The sequence below is a fragment of the Strigops habroptila genome, chromosome 9 (assembly GCF_004027225.2).
Source record: "Strigops habroptila isolate Jane chromosome 9, bStrHab1.2.pri, whole genome shotgun sequence".
Classification (NCBI taxonomy): Eukaryota; Metazoa; Chordata; class Aves; order Psittaciformes; family Psittacidae; genus Strigops; species Strigops habroptila.
The window spans coordinates 40762347-40777966 of record NC_044285.2 but is presented as its reverse complement, the minus strand read 5'-3'; the positions used below and the strand labels follow the sequence as shown (position 1 = coordinate 40777966).

The window sequence follows — 15620 nt, the reverse complement described above, 5'->3', positions numbered from 1 at the left end:
TGATTCCCACCTCAGACGGGCACGTTTGGGTTAAACCTAACTGTTTATGGTGCATATAGTGGTGCAAAGCGGGCGCCTGGCAGGTCGCTCAGCATCTTCTGGGCTGCCGCAGCCCTGTGGTGAACTCCAGTGTAATGAACTTGACTCTTTTATTCGCACTAACTCTGTCTGAAAGCTCCAAATCACATCAGTCATTCCGGCCTTGCTTTATCCCTTTGCAACAAGGCTGTGTTAAGGATGTGGTGGGGACTAGACCCATCAGGTAACGCCGGCTGGGGCTGATACCTATCGCTCTTTATTTCCCAGTGACATTTAAAAGGTTTGGTCAGAAAAGTGGTGCAGGAGGAATGACTTTGTGGGGTTTTACACCTACCAGCTTTGGCTATTTCCACATAAAGCCTGCTCAGACTAAGAGGGTTGTGGGTTGGGTTTTTTCTTTCCTGTCAGTGTTGCAAAGTGCTTAGGGTTTGAAAATCCAGCTGGGCTCTGTCTGTCTGTCACACCATCACCGGGAGTAACGGTGCCGTGGTGCAATTTAGCTGACAGCCCTGTGAAACAGGGCCAGGAGCCAACACAATCCAGCCTGACCTCGGGGCATTGCTGCAGGAATGTGCCTCAGAGCAGTCGGAAATCATCCAGGGCTGTGCAGGCAGAGGTTTGGGCAGATGTCCACCGTGGTCCAGAAGTACTGGAGCAGCAGCCTCTGCCCCCTGCATTGGAGCCACAGCAAGGGAGGTCCAGCCAGAACCCCTGTGCAGCATGCATTGGACTCAGCATCAGTGCCCAAGGGTTGGCATCAGCTTGGCCAGGAGGGCTGGAGCTATGGAGCCAACAGCGTTCCCTGCAGTACTTACACAGGCCATGGAAATCCGGTTATTTTCCATCCCTGATGTTCAGCTGCAGCTCTTCAGTTCACAGCCCCAGGCAAACTGGAGGGCTTGTTCTCCATCTTGCCCTGCCAGCTGCAGGGCCAATGGGATGGGATCAGATGGGAATGGGATGGGATGAGGTGGGACCCCACCTGCATTGCTGGAAATGGAGCTTGTCCATGACTTGCAGGTAATGTAGTTTCCCAAAGCTGATAATGAGGTTTTAGATTTGGGTCTTGACCTTATAATAAGTTTACATGCATATTTATACCCTATGATCACACTCTTAATTAATGAAGGTAAACTTAATTGCCAGAACAAAGTTTTGGCTGAATTAAGTGGACTGGATGCCCAGGCTTTGGCAATGCATGATCTGTCCTGGTGGCCATGGGGCCAGTCTAACCCAGGTCTGGCATTCCTCTGGCATCGCTGTATCCTTGTTGGAGCTGGAGCCTCATTTGAGCCCTCCGTGTAGATCTGGAGTGTCCTTGTGTCGCAGTGAGTGATGGTGCAGGGTCAGGCCATGGGCACTGTTGGGTGTTGGACAACGTAGAGCAGCTTTTGCTGCTCTGTGGCCGTCCCAGTTCTCTGATGCACCTACCACGCTGGGCCAGCATCTCATCATAGGACATCTCATCATAGGACATCTCATCATAGGGCATCCCTGCTTCAGAGGTGAGGATCCACCAGTGTGGAAAAGCTCTGTATTCATCTGAATAAGACTTGAAGTAGAGCACCAAGGAGGAGGGGATAATGCCGGGCGGAGGAGCGAGAGGTCAATGTCATGATGGGAGGCGGCCAGCAACCAACGCTTTTGGTTAAGAGAAAAACAAAAAGGGGAAAATTCCCTAATTCCCCAGTGATCTCCCAACGGTGGGGAACGCCCCATCGCGCTGGGAAGCCTTCCAGCTCCCTCTGCTCTTCAGAGCTGCACACTTCTGCAAAGTACAAAGAGCTCCTCAGAATGTTTTGCCTTGTGGGTGCGTCTATGATTAATTCCGTGCAAGCATCACTGGTGCAATAACAATACTGGAGGTCCTGAAACTGAAAAAGGAAACACATTTGGCTCGTACTTCATACACAATCACTTACACTTAAGCTATTGATAGTTGATTGGGATCTGTAGACTGCTGGGCTGGTGCCACTGGGTTTCTGAGCGTGTTCAATGGCTGGAACAGACAGCGAGGCTGTAGGTTTTGGCAAGCTGTAGGCCTCATTATTCAGGCTGACTGTATCTGACACGAGAGATTCCCATCCACCGAGATGAAGCTCACTTCCCTAGGCTTTGGCTGACGTCCCAACAATATTTACATGAAGGACAACAGAGGATCAGTGTTAGATTAAGGCTGTGAGTTTCCAGTAGGCAGACAGTTAAATATTCTATTGAAATCCTCTTTTGATTATTTAGATAATAATGAAGTTTATGCATGTCCTTGAGAAAGCTGGCGAAAGGCAGCTGGTTTATGCTAAGCATGCAAAGATGTGTTTAATCTTGATAATAGGAGTAAATTATGTATCAGCCTTTATAACCTCAGCTCTTTTATTTCTTACTTGTTGTGTGGAAACACCAGCCACCTCTCAGGGAAGGGAGAGCTGTGTTGGGCACTGAGCAGGCAGGGGTCTCATTAACATCCTTGCTCCTGCTGGCATCCTCTGCATCCCTGTGGGAAGAGATTGAGGATGGGTTGGTTGTTGTGCTTCAGGTGCTGGTTGCGGTCAGGCATTCACCATGGTGTACATGGGGATGGCTGCAGCGAGGGCAGGGATGCTGCTCCGACAGGCGCTGGGCCAGGACCTGGCCTGGTACAAGCAGTTGGGAATTGCTGATCTCCCCCGACTGTAATTCCTGGTTTGTTGGATTTTTATCAAGTAGCTATTTTCTGAGCAATGCCTAATTTTGAATGGGAGAGGGTAATAATTCAATTTATTGCTGCTGTTGGAACGTGGCTGCCTGGCTGGTCCCACGTTACCCCGACAGAATGTGTGCATTTGTCTGTTTCCTGACAATAGCAGAGAAAAGTAACCTTTGGATTAATTTGCTTTAGTGACTAAAGTCCCATTAAATGGAAGGCAGCTGGTGTCAAAGGCATAAACGGAGACAAAGTTTTGCTCCCAATTGTGGGAAATGTGTTTAAACAGACTAGAAATGTTTCCATCTCTGCAGGGTATAATATACTCAAATGGTTACATTAACATGAAAAAAATATAAGAAAGAGTGTATTTAGGACAATCCCTCTGTATCCAGTGTTAATGAAATTGAATTCCAGTAATGAAGTCAAAGGGTTGTATTCTGCACTCGTGCAGTAACTGCCATTAGCGTTAATGGGAGCTGTGCCGATGAATTACGGAGCTGTAATGGTTTGAAATGGAAAAGGTCTATCAGATCCGGGAGTGTTCTCCTCTCTGAGGACCAGATCCTGCATCCTATCAGTTAGGATGCTAATGAGCCCTGTACTGAGGCAGGAGTAGTGGAGTTTCAGAGGTGAAATCCCCACCACACAGGGGCCAGCACGAGCTCTATGGACCACTTACGGGAAGGATTAATTGGAGTTTAAATGGTGTGTTCCACTGGCCCTCTGAAAAGGAATTAATTTTGCCTTGTGAATGAGGTGGGGATTGGCCCATGGTCCCGGATAAAGGGGGGCAGCCAGCATTAAATTGCATTTCAGCCCATAACACCCTCTGGGTCTGACTCTGCTGCAGCACACGGCGTGCCCAGACACCAGCTCCTCTTGCCTTGGGTGATTGCCCTCCTTCCCAGAGCTGCCTTCTCATCCCGGAGGCTTCGGTGTGCCCAGGAAGGCGGTTTTCCACCTGCATCAAACCCATCCTTAGCCCTCTCAAGTGCAGTAATCAGGCACCCCAGATGTATCAGTCTTCATTGGTGATACAGGGACTGTTCTGCAGAAGAAAGGGCGTTATTAATGGTCATGTAGAGCAGGGGAAGGGGGAAGAGGTGCAGCAGCTCACAGCGAGCCCTGCCACATCTCTCTTGACCATTACAGAAGGGCTGCCCATGAGCTGCATTCAGCCATGGGTCCTTATCAGCAGTTGCCTGATAAACTAATCTAATTCGCATCCCTTGTTCCGTTAAAAGAATTCCTTGCAGGCATTTGCTTTGCCCAAGCACTGCTGACCCCCTGCGTCGGGACAGACAATCCAGGCTTTAAAAGACAGCATTTTTTAGCTTGCATAAATTCCAAACAATAGCAAAAGAGAGGGAAAGAAAGGCTCCTCGTTGCGGTGAAGAGCATTTGTCACTGTCCCTGGTTATTAGTATCCTTGGAGCATTGTGCAAGGGAAGCCACGCCAGGATTACATTTCTACACTGACTAGGGATTTCTTATTAGGAAAGGCAAAGAAGGCTCTGTAAAAGCCCATAGGTCAAAAATGTAATACACTATTCCCCACCTCTTGTTTCCTGATGTTATGCTATTAGAGGAGATAAGGGAGAGGTGCAGAGTCTTAATTTACAAGATGATGAACTATGGCTGGAGACTGTATTTTGCTCGAGCTGATTATTTTATCTGGAGTGTGATGCAGTGGATCTCTGCTCCCGAGCTCCTGGTGGGATGGAGGGGAGGTGGGCTCCAATGGGGGCGTGCCTTGTGCTCTGTGGCATCCATCCCTGAGCAAACGAAGGTGCTGGGAGTTGAAAAGAACTCCCAAAGTAGCTGGAAGAGGCGTGTTAAATAATGCAGTTGCGCATTGTCCATGAAAGATGGCTAACCATGAGTAAACATCAGCAGCGGTGTTTGATCCCTGCGTGTTTACTATTTATTCCTATTTATTATTCATCAATTCCATCACAAACGTTAGTCCCACACCCCAGCGAGACATTTGCATTTTATTTTAAGTTTGATTTCCCCCCCCTCTCCCTTTAGTTTCGTGAAGTGCGATTTAATGATGTGCTTTTCCACACCGTTCCCGTGCTGGCTCTCCCTGGCTCTCCTCTTCTTGTTTCAGGAAGAGATTTCAAACATGGAAAAGTGATATTTGAATAGATTCCCCTAAGGCAATCAATTTACTTTTAATTTGTCTGGAACTAAGCTTTTCTTTGTTGCAATGAGAAAGGATTGAAACTGCTGTAAAATTTATTAGCTTCCAGGGAGATTTTGAAATGAATTTTTTAATGATCGTGCTGTTTGCTGTACCCAGGAGCAGTGTCATCCTGATTACAGGATAATCACAGGGTTGCTGAAGAAACACCTCAATGTGGAGATAAAGCCAGGCTCCAGCACGTGGCTACTGTGGTACTGGTCCAGGGATGGACAGATATGCCCTGCTCCAGTATGATGCTCACCCATTGCACCCCCAGCACATCCCAGCAGGGCTGTGATTTCTCTTTTTTCTTTCTTTTTCATTTCCAAGTGACTCCTCCGCTCCTTTTCCTTGCTTCCCATGTAATAGCACAAATGAGTTCTACTTACTCACCTCGGCAAAGCTGCTCTGACAAGGATTGGATTGAACCGAGCGGCTGTTTGAAAATGGAAACTCCAGGGACTATTGTCATCGCCCAAATTGCACCTTAGATTGTATAACAGCACATGTCATCTGGCCATTTATCAGGAATATTACATTCCCAGGCACTTGCACCTTGCTACGATTTAACTTTGTCTCTTTGGCCAGCGCTGAGATTCCACTGGAGATAATTCAATTGCTCTGAGAGCTGAATGGGTGCCTTACACACTGGCTTCGTGTTGCTGTGCTGCAGGGACTCAGGCTTTGAATAGGAGACTGAAAGCACTTGTACACCCTGGATGTTCATTAGTCCTGCCTTTTAACGAGGGGAGTGCTGGAGGCTCTGCTGCTCCAGTGCCCACCCCATGCTCCTCCTGCAGCCTTCCAGGTCTTAGCATCCATCCCATCTCCCTGCTCCTCTGCCCAAGAGCTTTCATGGTGGGATTGGGAAGTGCTGGGGGTCTCGGCTGAGCGCTCAGCCCCAGGAATTGGGGCAGCCCCAGTGTTTCATGTCACCTCCCTGCCTCTTGTGCCACTGTGCCGTTGTCCCCGGCTCCCATTCCCCACCAGTAACATGGGCTGTGTGTCTGCTCGTGGTGGTTTATCTCCCACCAGGTCTTCCTGCAGTTCTTGGCAGCCTTCAGCCTGACTCAGACCCTGCAGGCAGCGCAAGGGCTGGCTGGGGCTCGTTATTAGTTGTCTTTGTGCTGGTCCCCTAAGGTGCGAGTAGAGCAGGTTTGAGATCTGGAGCTCAGCATGGGTTTTGCTGTACTTGCTGAGGAGCATATTTATTCCAGAGGTGGCTGTTGGGTTTAGATCGTTTCACATTTGCTGTCTGAGAGCTTACCTTTAGCAATGACATGTTTTTGTCTGCCAAGCCTGACTCCAGGGTAACTGCTCACTTCTCGATGGTGAGGCTTCTGCCAGGATGCTTTGTACCTTAGGACCCTGCCGTAAGGTGCTCTAAAACAAGGCAGACGGGCTGAAATATGGACATTGCTGCTGCGCGACCTCCCAGGCACAGCCATCACCTGTGTATGGCATCTCTCTGGACCACCTATGTGCAACACGGGTATCCCTACAGCCAGGTTTGCAATAGGACTCTCACCACAGCTCCTTAGAAAGCTGAGCCCAGCTCAGTGTGGCTTGCACAGCCCTGGGCCGTGGTATTCCCCTTGAGTCCTTGCCAGCCTGGTGCATCAGGCTCCTTGGGGACCCCTTTCCAGGGTAAGGTGGCTGCAGAGCAGCACCAACGCTGCGGTGATGCTCACCCAGCGCTGTCCCTCTGTGGTTTCCTCCTCCCTTTGCCTCTCGCCTGGCCCATCAGGCAGTAGTTTCACTCCATCTCGCTCAAGCCCTGCTGTCAGTGGGAACCTGCAGTAGTTATTACCTGGGCTTTGCTCCTTTCACTGAGAACATTTTTTAGTGCAGACAGTACGACAGTAACAGTCGTATTGAGTAGGGCAGGTCCAGGGCTCTAAAAGAATTTCCTGTTGTCCTATTTCCAATTGTTAAAGTGGTAAAAAACAAGGCAGAACAGTACAATAAAGAGCCTGTGAATGTGAATGGCCGTCCTGGGTACCATTGAGGCTGGGTGAGTCAGACCTAACTGCAAAGGCAGCAGCAGCTCCATGCCTGCCTATGCTTTGGGGCAGCAGCTCCTCTTGCACAGGAGGAGGACGCGAGGTGACAGCCCTGGGTTCAGCCCGCTGGAGGAGCCCAAATCCCTCTGAGCTTCCCTTCTTTGGACCTGGGAGAGCAGAGGAGTGCTGTGGTGTTCCTGCGTATCAATGGGGCATGCTTGTGGTGTAAAAATGGTGTTTGATGTCAACTACAGGGTTAAGGTGGGTAGCTGAAGATCCTCATTCTGACATGGAGATACAGCTGCTGCTCAGGGCTCTTTGCTGGTCCCTGCTGCTCCGGGCAGCCTGGACACATGTTGTCCAGCAGGATGCGGGATGTGGTCCCTACAGACCAAAGCTGTGTGGTGGGGACAGGAGCAGGGAGGCAGAATTTGCCATGGAGCGACCTGTTGTCTTCAGGAGTGTGGATGGATGATGACTCCTGCCCCTCTGCCTGTCAGCCCGGTGTCTTTTGTGCTTGTAACATTCCCTTTGTAAAATAAGCAATTGAAATAGTATAACTTGATGGTTCTCAGCTCTTCTCCTGCCTGCATTCCAACTGCCACTGGAGTGACTTGTAGAGAAGCATTTTGGTGTCCAAAGCTTACCATCTCCTTAGCAGATAGGCACCACACCAGTGGTCTTTAATAAAACCTTTCTTAAAGCACAGGTCCCTTTCTAGGGTTCGAGGGATATCTACTTGCAGTGCAGTAATCATTGTTTTTAACTGCAAAATGAGCCAGCTTGGAATAAATGGGTCAAAACTGTGCCTTGTCTGGAGTGGGGTTTGCCTCAGCTGCATTAGTCCATAGATTTGGGGCTGAGCCATGGTGCTGGGTGAGGAAGGTGAGGAACAGCAGGTCCCCCCATGCCCTCGCACACTGGACCAACCAGCCCAGTGTGTGCCCAGATCCAGCATTCCCTGTTTGTGGAGAGACTGAAGTGATGCGTGCTCCAGCCACATGCCCAAGGTCACACAGCACAGTGAATCAGTGTCTCATCGGGGATGAGAACCCAAGATGTTTCTGTCGCCCCTCCAGCCATCACCAAGTCCTGTGCTCTCACAGCCAGAACTACACACCTCTGTGTGCCTGTGCCCCCTTTTGCAGTTACGCTGTGGATAAACAGGCAGACAGCAACACTTCCTGGGTGTTTTTTCTTCTTCATTCTGCTCAAGCACCTGAAATTAAGAGGATCAAAGTACGAGAGCGTGGGCTTTCAGATCTCGGTGCAGATCTGCATGGAAGGCTCAGAGCATCCTTCCCTCAAACTGCTGTAAAGGTGGCTGCCAAAACCCAGCGGCGCTCCGCACCACCGGCTGCCTGCTCTGATGCAGAGAAAAAGCTGATGTTTTACCCATAGATTTTTCAATTAATTGGCTGCTTCTTTAAAAAGAAATCCTTTTTCTTCCTTTCTTTCTGTTTTTTTGAGGTCTGCCTTTGACTCGTTTATTCTCGGGAAGTGTTAAGCTGCTCATATTTTGGTGCATTGTGTTATGTGCTGAGAATTTTTATCAGCCGCCCTAGTGCTCGAATGTGGTGGAAATACCAATGTGTCTGAGGAGTGGAGGTTATGCACACAGATGTACAAAGCATCAAAATGAGCCGTTTGCAGGCAGACAGGAAGGAAACCCAGGCTGAGTCTGCACCTTCACAGCCTTCCATCCATCAAACCAGCACTGGCCGAGCTCGGTCTCGTGTGGGTAATGGCATTAGTACCTTAATGCTGCTCTGCGTATATATAGGTTATGGTGGGAAGCAGCTCCATCTTCGTGAAGGGAAAGGTTGTGCTTTATGAGGGAGAGCTGGGACTACAAGTTCTTATCAAATGAAGGAGAAGTTGTAAGTTGAGACTGAAATGCAGCCTGTTGTGTTTGGTGGGAGCCTGGTCGGATGCTCAGCAAAGGCTGGGGATGTTGAGCCTCCTGGGTTTGCTCTCACGAGACCCCACTTGGACCATTGCGTACAGTTCTGGTGTCCCCAGCATAAGGACATGGAGCTGTTGGAGCAAGTCCAGAGGAGGCCACGAGGATGATCAGGGGATGATCAGCACCTCCTGTATGAAGACAGTGAGAAAGTTGGGGCTGTTCAGCCTGGAGAAGAGAAGCTGCGTGGAGACCTAAGAGCAGCTTCCAGTGTCTGAAGGAGGCCTGTAAGGATGCCGGAGAGGGACTCTTCAGCAGGGACTGTAGCGATAGGACAAGGGGTGATGGGTTCAAACTGAAACAGGGGAAGTTCAGGTTGGATCTAAGGCAGAAGCTCTTCCCTGTGAGGGTGCTGAGGCGCTGGCACAGACTTTTCCCAGAGAAGCTGTGGCTGCCCCATCCCTGGCAGTGTTCAAGGCCAGGTTGGACACAGGGGCTTGGAGCAACCTGCTCTAGTGGAAGGTGTCCCTGCCCGTGGCAGGAGGTTGGAACTGGATGGTCCTTTCCAACCCAAATCAGTCTGGGATTCTATAACTCTCAAGAGCTTTGCACTTGGCTGAGCCTGGCTGCTTCCCTGAGTCCCAGTTTGTTCATCCATGATGGGGATGTGAGGCCGTGCAGTCCCTTGGGATCAGCTGGCAGCATGGGGATGCACATAAGCACCAGGCACGAGGATTTGCACCCAGTTGGGAACCCTCAGACCTGGGCATGGAAAGTCCTTGGGAAGGGTTAAACCACCGCTCCATATTTCAGCCCTGGGAAGTGGTGTCGGGACAGCCCCAAGTCCAGGGACTGGATCTTTATTGCTCTTGTATGAATAAAACCCAAGCGCTGGGAATGACACATTTAATCTTCAGTGGAGTGGGCAGTCGTGGAGATTTATGGAGCCTCTGTTGTGTGGGAGGTCAGCGGGGATTGAGCAAAAACTTAAAACACACATATACACCAGAAAGAAAAGAACCCCCCCTCCTCCCTCTGTTCCTTCTCCCCTCTGCAAAAAGTCAAGCTTAAATGCCACGTCAAACCAAGCTTAAAATAGGGTTGCTTTTAGTGCTGGTTACTAACCCAGAACCTGCTGACTCAGAGCGGCTCAACATGCAGGACAGCCCCGTGGTGATGGATTCACATCCAGCACCATTCCCTAGGCTGCAGGTCTGGCTGTGGCGGATGACACTCAGCCTGTTGGAAATGGAACCCCGGTCTTTAGAGCAGCAAAGATCCCTCTTCCAAGCCTTGCCTTAAGAACTGCATGGGGTAGGGTAGCTGCTGCTTGGGTGGGAGCGATGCGCAGCGCCTGGCTCGGTGGGGCAGGTTGGGGTCCAAGCAGCGCTCCCCCCTTCACCACCCCTTGTGTTCTCTCCACGCAGAGCAGAGCGAAGGATTCCATTGCAGGGAGGAGTGCCGCATCCTGGGCCACTCGGACCGGTGCTGGATGCCCCGCGGCGCCGTCCCCAGCCGCGCCAAGTCCCCCGAGCACGGGAGGAACGTCATCGCCCTGTCCATCGAGGCGACGGCGGTGGACGCGGAGCCTTACGCAGACTGCAGCACAAAAAGGACCTTCGCCACCTTCGGCAAGGAGGGCGCTGAGCCCCTCGCCGAGGAGCGCCTCGCCAACCCCAAAGGCAAAAGAACGGTGGACCCGGCCGCCTGCAGCCCCAAGGTGAGCGGCGCCATCCGCGAGGCGGGCAACGGCTGCGAGGCCGTCAGCCCTGTCACCTCGCCCCTCCACCTGAAGAGCCCTTTGGCCGGCAAGCCATCGGCTCCGTACGGTGCCGGGCACTGCGCCGGCAACCGGGAACGGGAGCCCTTTGGGAACAGTGGTCCTTCCCGGCCGACGGAGGCAGAGCCCCGCGGGGCGGACAGCGAGAGCGGTGGGCAGGAGGGCAACCCGCTCCTGCAGGAACGCCGGGATAAGGACTCGCCCGGCGCCCGGAGACTAAAAGACATCGTCCTCTGAGCAGCACCCGGTGAAAGGAGGAGGAGGAAGAGGAGGATGAGGAGGGACCGCACGACTCCCAGCGCAGATTGTTTTTACCGCTTACCAATGGTTCACAGATTGCTGTATTTAAAAGCTTTCCCTAAATGTATTGTTTATAAATGAAGCTATCGTTAATGTGACAATCCCACTTGGCTCAACAGGCAGCAGGGGTGTGCAGCCCGAGCAAAGTAGCTGGTGGTTTGCTTTTGGGTGGTGGGGGGCAGAGGTGAGACATCCCCCTCCCTGGTCCTCAGCAGCGCTCGGTGTCCCCTCCTCGGAGTTTATATATTTTTGTATCTCAAAACGAAGATCAATTCCCATTCCTGGAAAGAATTGAATGGCAAATTCCTTATCCAGACCTCTTTAGTCATCACCCTGGTGGTTTTGTAGTCCAGACAAAGCAGCGGCCACTTCCCTGTGTGCCACTGCTCAATATGACACTTGGGTGAGTGTTCATTCGCCCAACACGAGGCTGTTTGTATTTCAAGATGTTGCTATTTTGCTATGGACACCCCTGCGTTTACGAATCCTTTTGCTGTCACATGCTTATCTGTACTATTCTTGTATTTGATATTGCAAATTCCCGTATGTCTGGTGATGGCAAAAGGCTTCCAAGCTTAACAAAAAATGAAGAAATCATAATTCACCATCATCTGACCTAAACTTTGGGGACCTTGCAGCCTGCAGACCCGCTGGAGCCAGCGCTTCTTCCAGCCCTCCATCACCTGAAGCCTCCCCCAGCTCCTGCAGGGCAGTGCCAGGGCATTAAGGGAAGAGGTTTTGGGGGAATTTCTGCCTGGATCGCAATTGTCGGATGCACTGTGCTGAACTTTTCCCCCTTCCCCATTTCTTTTCCATCATTTCAAGGCAATGCATGGAAAGCTTTTTTCCCAGAAGTTGGTTGGTTTGGTTTTTTTCCAGTTCCCAGGTTTAGATATCCCCCGTCTCCAATCGTATCCAAGCCAAAGGGATGGAATTATTGAAGAGATCTCAATTACCTTCTCAATTAGGCACACACTTCCAAGTCAGCATTTCCCAAGCGTGATTATGCCAAGTATGTGTCTGTATGTGTCATCATGGCATGGATTTCAGGCTGTTCTGATTTCTTTCCATCCCTGCATCATAAATAAGTATGGAATGAGCAATAGCGGCGTTAATTTAGGGGCAGACAGGTGATATGTAACAATACTACTAATTCAATTAATGTGCCTTCTTAATGGAGAGAGAATTAAAGCAATTCATTATTTTTGCTCATAATTAAGGACTTTTTTCTTTTTTGTGTGGGTACAAATTTACTCATATAAAAATGATTCCAAAATTGAGCTACTTTCATGGCCATTTTGTAGAAGGGAGAGAGGGAAAGGGGCTTCACAGCTCCCTGCTCTCTGGCAGTGATGATTCCTCAGTGAGGTATGAGTAAGGCAGGAGGATTTCAGTTAGTGTATTACTATTATGATTAACCCTTCACTGGACAGATTTTCCTCCCCCAAATAATGTTTCCTAGAATTGAAAATTGATTATGGAAGGGGAAATACATAGCTCTTGCCAATGTTTGCTGTACCAGCAAGTTGAGATTAGTGGTTTCTAGAGGAAGAGTCTTTCTAGGTCTACATCTCATGATAAGAAACGTGTTACTTTGATTTCTTTAAACGAAAAACATCAACAAGAAAACAAGCTCCAGTCATTACTATCCTCCAAACAAAATTAAGCTCCAGCTTTTAGTTCTTCAGGGCAAATGGATCCTGCCTGAAAGCATGGCTGGTCCCAGGCAGTCACTCTGTCCCCCTTGCCACTTCCTAGGGCCAGGAATTGGGAAAGAACCGACAAAAGATGAGATTTGTGATGCTTCCCTCGCTGGTGTTGATGACTACCTCATTCAGCTCCCATCCCATGCGCTAATGTGTTGTCCTGCATCCCTCTGGAAAGTGAAATGGGGATTTTCCCCTCTCTTCTGGAGTTTGAGCCCATTTTTCAGGGATATGTTCTTTCTGTTCCTGCCTGTGTGCTGTTACTGCTGTCATTTAGTTCTGTGGTTTTTTTCCCCAAATGTTTGTATTACTCTAACACAAGCAAAGAAGAAAGGGGCTGGCTCGGGGCTGTTGGAGTATCTGGTTGCTCTGGAACTCTGAGGCTGGGTTTATGCTGATGTTACCTGGTTTTGTCAGCTCTGGGGGCAGTTTATTGGGGTGAAAGCTTCTTGTGTATGTTTGCAGAGCAACAGAGCCTGTGATGTCGGATCATAGAATCCCAGATTGGTTTGGTTTGGTTTGGAAGGGACCTTAAAGCTCATCCAGATGCCACGGGCAGGGACACCTTCCACTAGAGCAGGTTGATCCAAGGCCCTGTGTCCAACCCGGCCTTGAACACTGCCAGGGATGGGCTCTTGGCTTTGCAAGGCAACAGCCCCACATCACCCCATTGTCCATCCCCACCTCCAGCAGGATGGGACCCGGCTGCCCCCCATCCCTGGTTCCCCATCACCACCATCATCACCCCCAGCTGCCCCAGAAGCCCTGGCTGTTGGTTCCTGCTGCGTGTTGCCCTCTGCCTGCTGGAGCACCAGCCTGATGCTTTGGATGAAAAATAGATGCTAACTGAAAAGGAAGAAAGAACAAACCCACCAGAAACATGTCTCTAATTTACCCAGAGGAAACGCTCCTTGCCACTCTGAATAAAAGCGCAGCCGAGGAGGGATGTGAAATAATTCTGCACTAAAAGGGGGCATTAAAGAGGTCACTAAACCCTTATGCCTCCAAGAAAACCATTTAAACACCAGTTTTCCAGGCTGCAGCCAGGGATGCTGAGCGAGAGGCCCTTCCTGGCACATCCTCGCTGTGCAGGGCCAAGGGGAGACGCTCCTGGCTCTTTTGCTACCCCTGTCACTGTCCCTCTGCGTCACTGGAGATGAGTTCAGGGCTCGTGGGCAAATCTGTCTTGGGGTTATTTGCCTAGTTGCATTGCAACTGGCCATGCAAAACCATTCCGAGCTGTGGGGTGGGCAGGGAGGGCTTGGGAAAGGGGTTTCCAGGTGTAATTACTGTGCTTTTGAATAACTTAAACTTGTCCTCAGATTTGGTTTAGGAAGAATCGCTGGGATCTGTTGGGTTTCCTGCAGGCAAACTCGCTGTGCTCCCCTTTACCCAGGAAAGCAGCACCCACCTACGATTGTCCCCCGAACATGACGAGGACCATCTGGAGCATCCCTGGGGATGGGGACCAGGGGGTGAACCCCTCCCTGTGCAGGCTCAGGGACACTTCCCTGCTCCATGGGGAGCCTTTCCCTAAAGGGTGGGATGATGGAGGGATGGGGAGGATGAGCGCTGTCCTGCTGAGGTTGTTGCCGTTGCCTGTGTGTTGTGAAGCTGGAGGTGGCCTGTGGATGATCACACGTTGTGCAGAAGTGAATTCCTTTCTATTAATTTCTATTTCTCCTTTTTCAAATAGGGAACAAGTTGCTTTTGTAAAGAACACACTGTCTGATGAATATGTTGGAATTATTCTTGGGGTGGGGCGGGGGGGGAAAATAATACCTAATGATGAATGGAAACACATTTGTCTGTCGTTGGGGAAAACTGATGATCCGGTTGCTCCAGCTCTGGGTGATGTCTGGCCCAACCTGTGAGCCCAGCTGCAAGCACTGCCCAGACGGATCCTTCACGAGCATCAGCTGATGTTCAGCTGAGCTAAGCTGGGGTAGAACCTTCAAACACACCCATTGCAAACTGGTTTCCCGCAGCAGGTCCGGGAAGGGCCGGTGGGAGCCGGGATTCCAGCAGGCAGGGCTGCCGCGGGACTGAGCGCGGCGCGTCTCGTCATGGTGTCTCCGTTGCCGAGTATATGAAGAATCAATTGTTGTATATGCTGATCTGTATGTTATGTACATTTTCACAGTGATTGAATCATTGTAAACAGCAACATGGAAAAAAGGATAAAAAAAAAAGAATCACCATTCTGTCTGTTTTATGAAGATGATAAAGCAGCTTTATTAAATTATTACGATTCTGTTTCAATGGTGTACCTGCCACACTGGGTTGGGTTGGTCTTTTTTTTTCCCATCTGAGAAGTTTGTTTTCCACCTCAATGTGATTTTCTTTTCTCTGCTTTGAGCATCTAATGCATTTTAGTATTAAAGCAATTATTGAATAAAATGGAAAGTAAGTGTTTGGTTAAACACGCTTGAGTGGGTTTGCTTTGATGAGCTTCAGGTCCTGCAGATGCCAGAATATGGTTCATGCCTGCGTGGTCCCTTGGGTGCCACCCCAACCTCTTCCCAATCCGCTTCTCCCGTTTGGCACCCAGGAGGCTGCAAACCTCAGGCAGAGCTTTCCTGGCCCCAAGGAGGGGCCATCACCATCACCATGTCCCCCCCATCTCCAACACACACTTGAAGCATGGTACAGAAGACTTATCTTCCCTGGCGTTTCAGGACACTTTGGGGAAATGGAGCAACCACTGCCTCTGGATTGATGGTCTGTCCATGGACCACTCTAATGCATGGAGCACCCGAGCTATCAGGGATAAATGTCCTCCCTAGTGGCCTCTGCTCATTCAGTGGCTCAGCCAGGGTGGCACCAAGGTGGAACTGGAACAAGAGCAGTGATATGGGAAGCCCCTTCCCTGCGGTGGGAAGATGCTTGAGCTGATGCTGAGCATCACCCCATATGGCTGGGGCACACGGGGAGCAGAGGGCAGCAGGTTAACCACGCCTGGATGGGCCCCCCACCACTGTAACCCCATGGTAAAGGGGGTCTGGCCAGTGTCCTGGC

General features: G+C 50.4%; 1 protein-coding gene across 2 annotated transcripts in view; it reads left to right on the top strand.

The window, feature by feature from the left end:
* The window catches only part of PCDH19 (protocadherin 19), a 59628-nt gene extending 44603 nt beyond the window's left edge, over window positions 1-15025 (top strand). For both annotated transcript variants that reach the window (XM_030498208.1, XM_030498207.1), the window contains exon 5: window positions 10244-15025. In XM_030498208.1, coding sequence (XP_030354068.1) covers window positions 10244-10833 — 590 coding nt within the window. In that variant the 3' untranslated portion in view covers window positions 10834-15025. The remainder of the gene's footprint in view (window positions 1-10243) is intronic.
* Window positions 15026-15620: the final 595 nt, after the last annotated feature.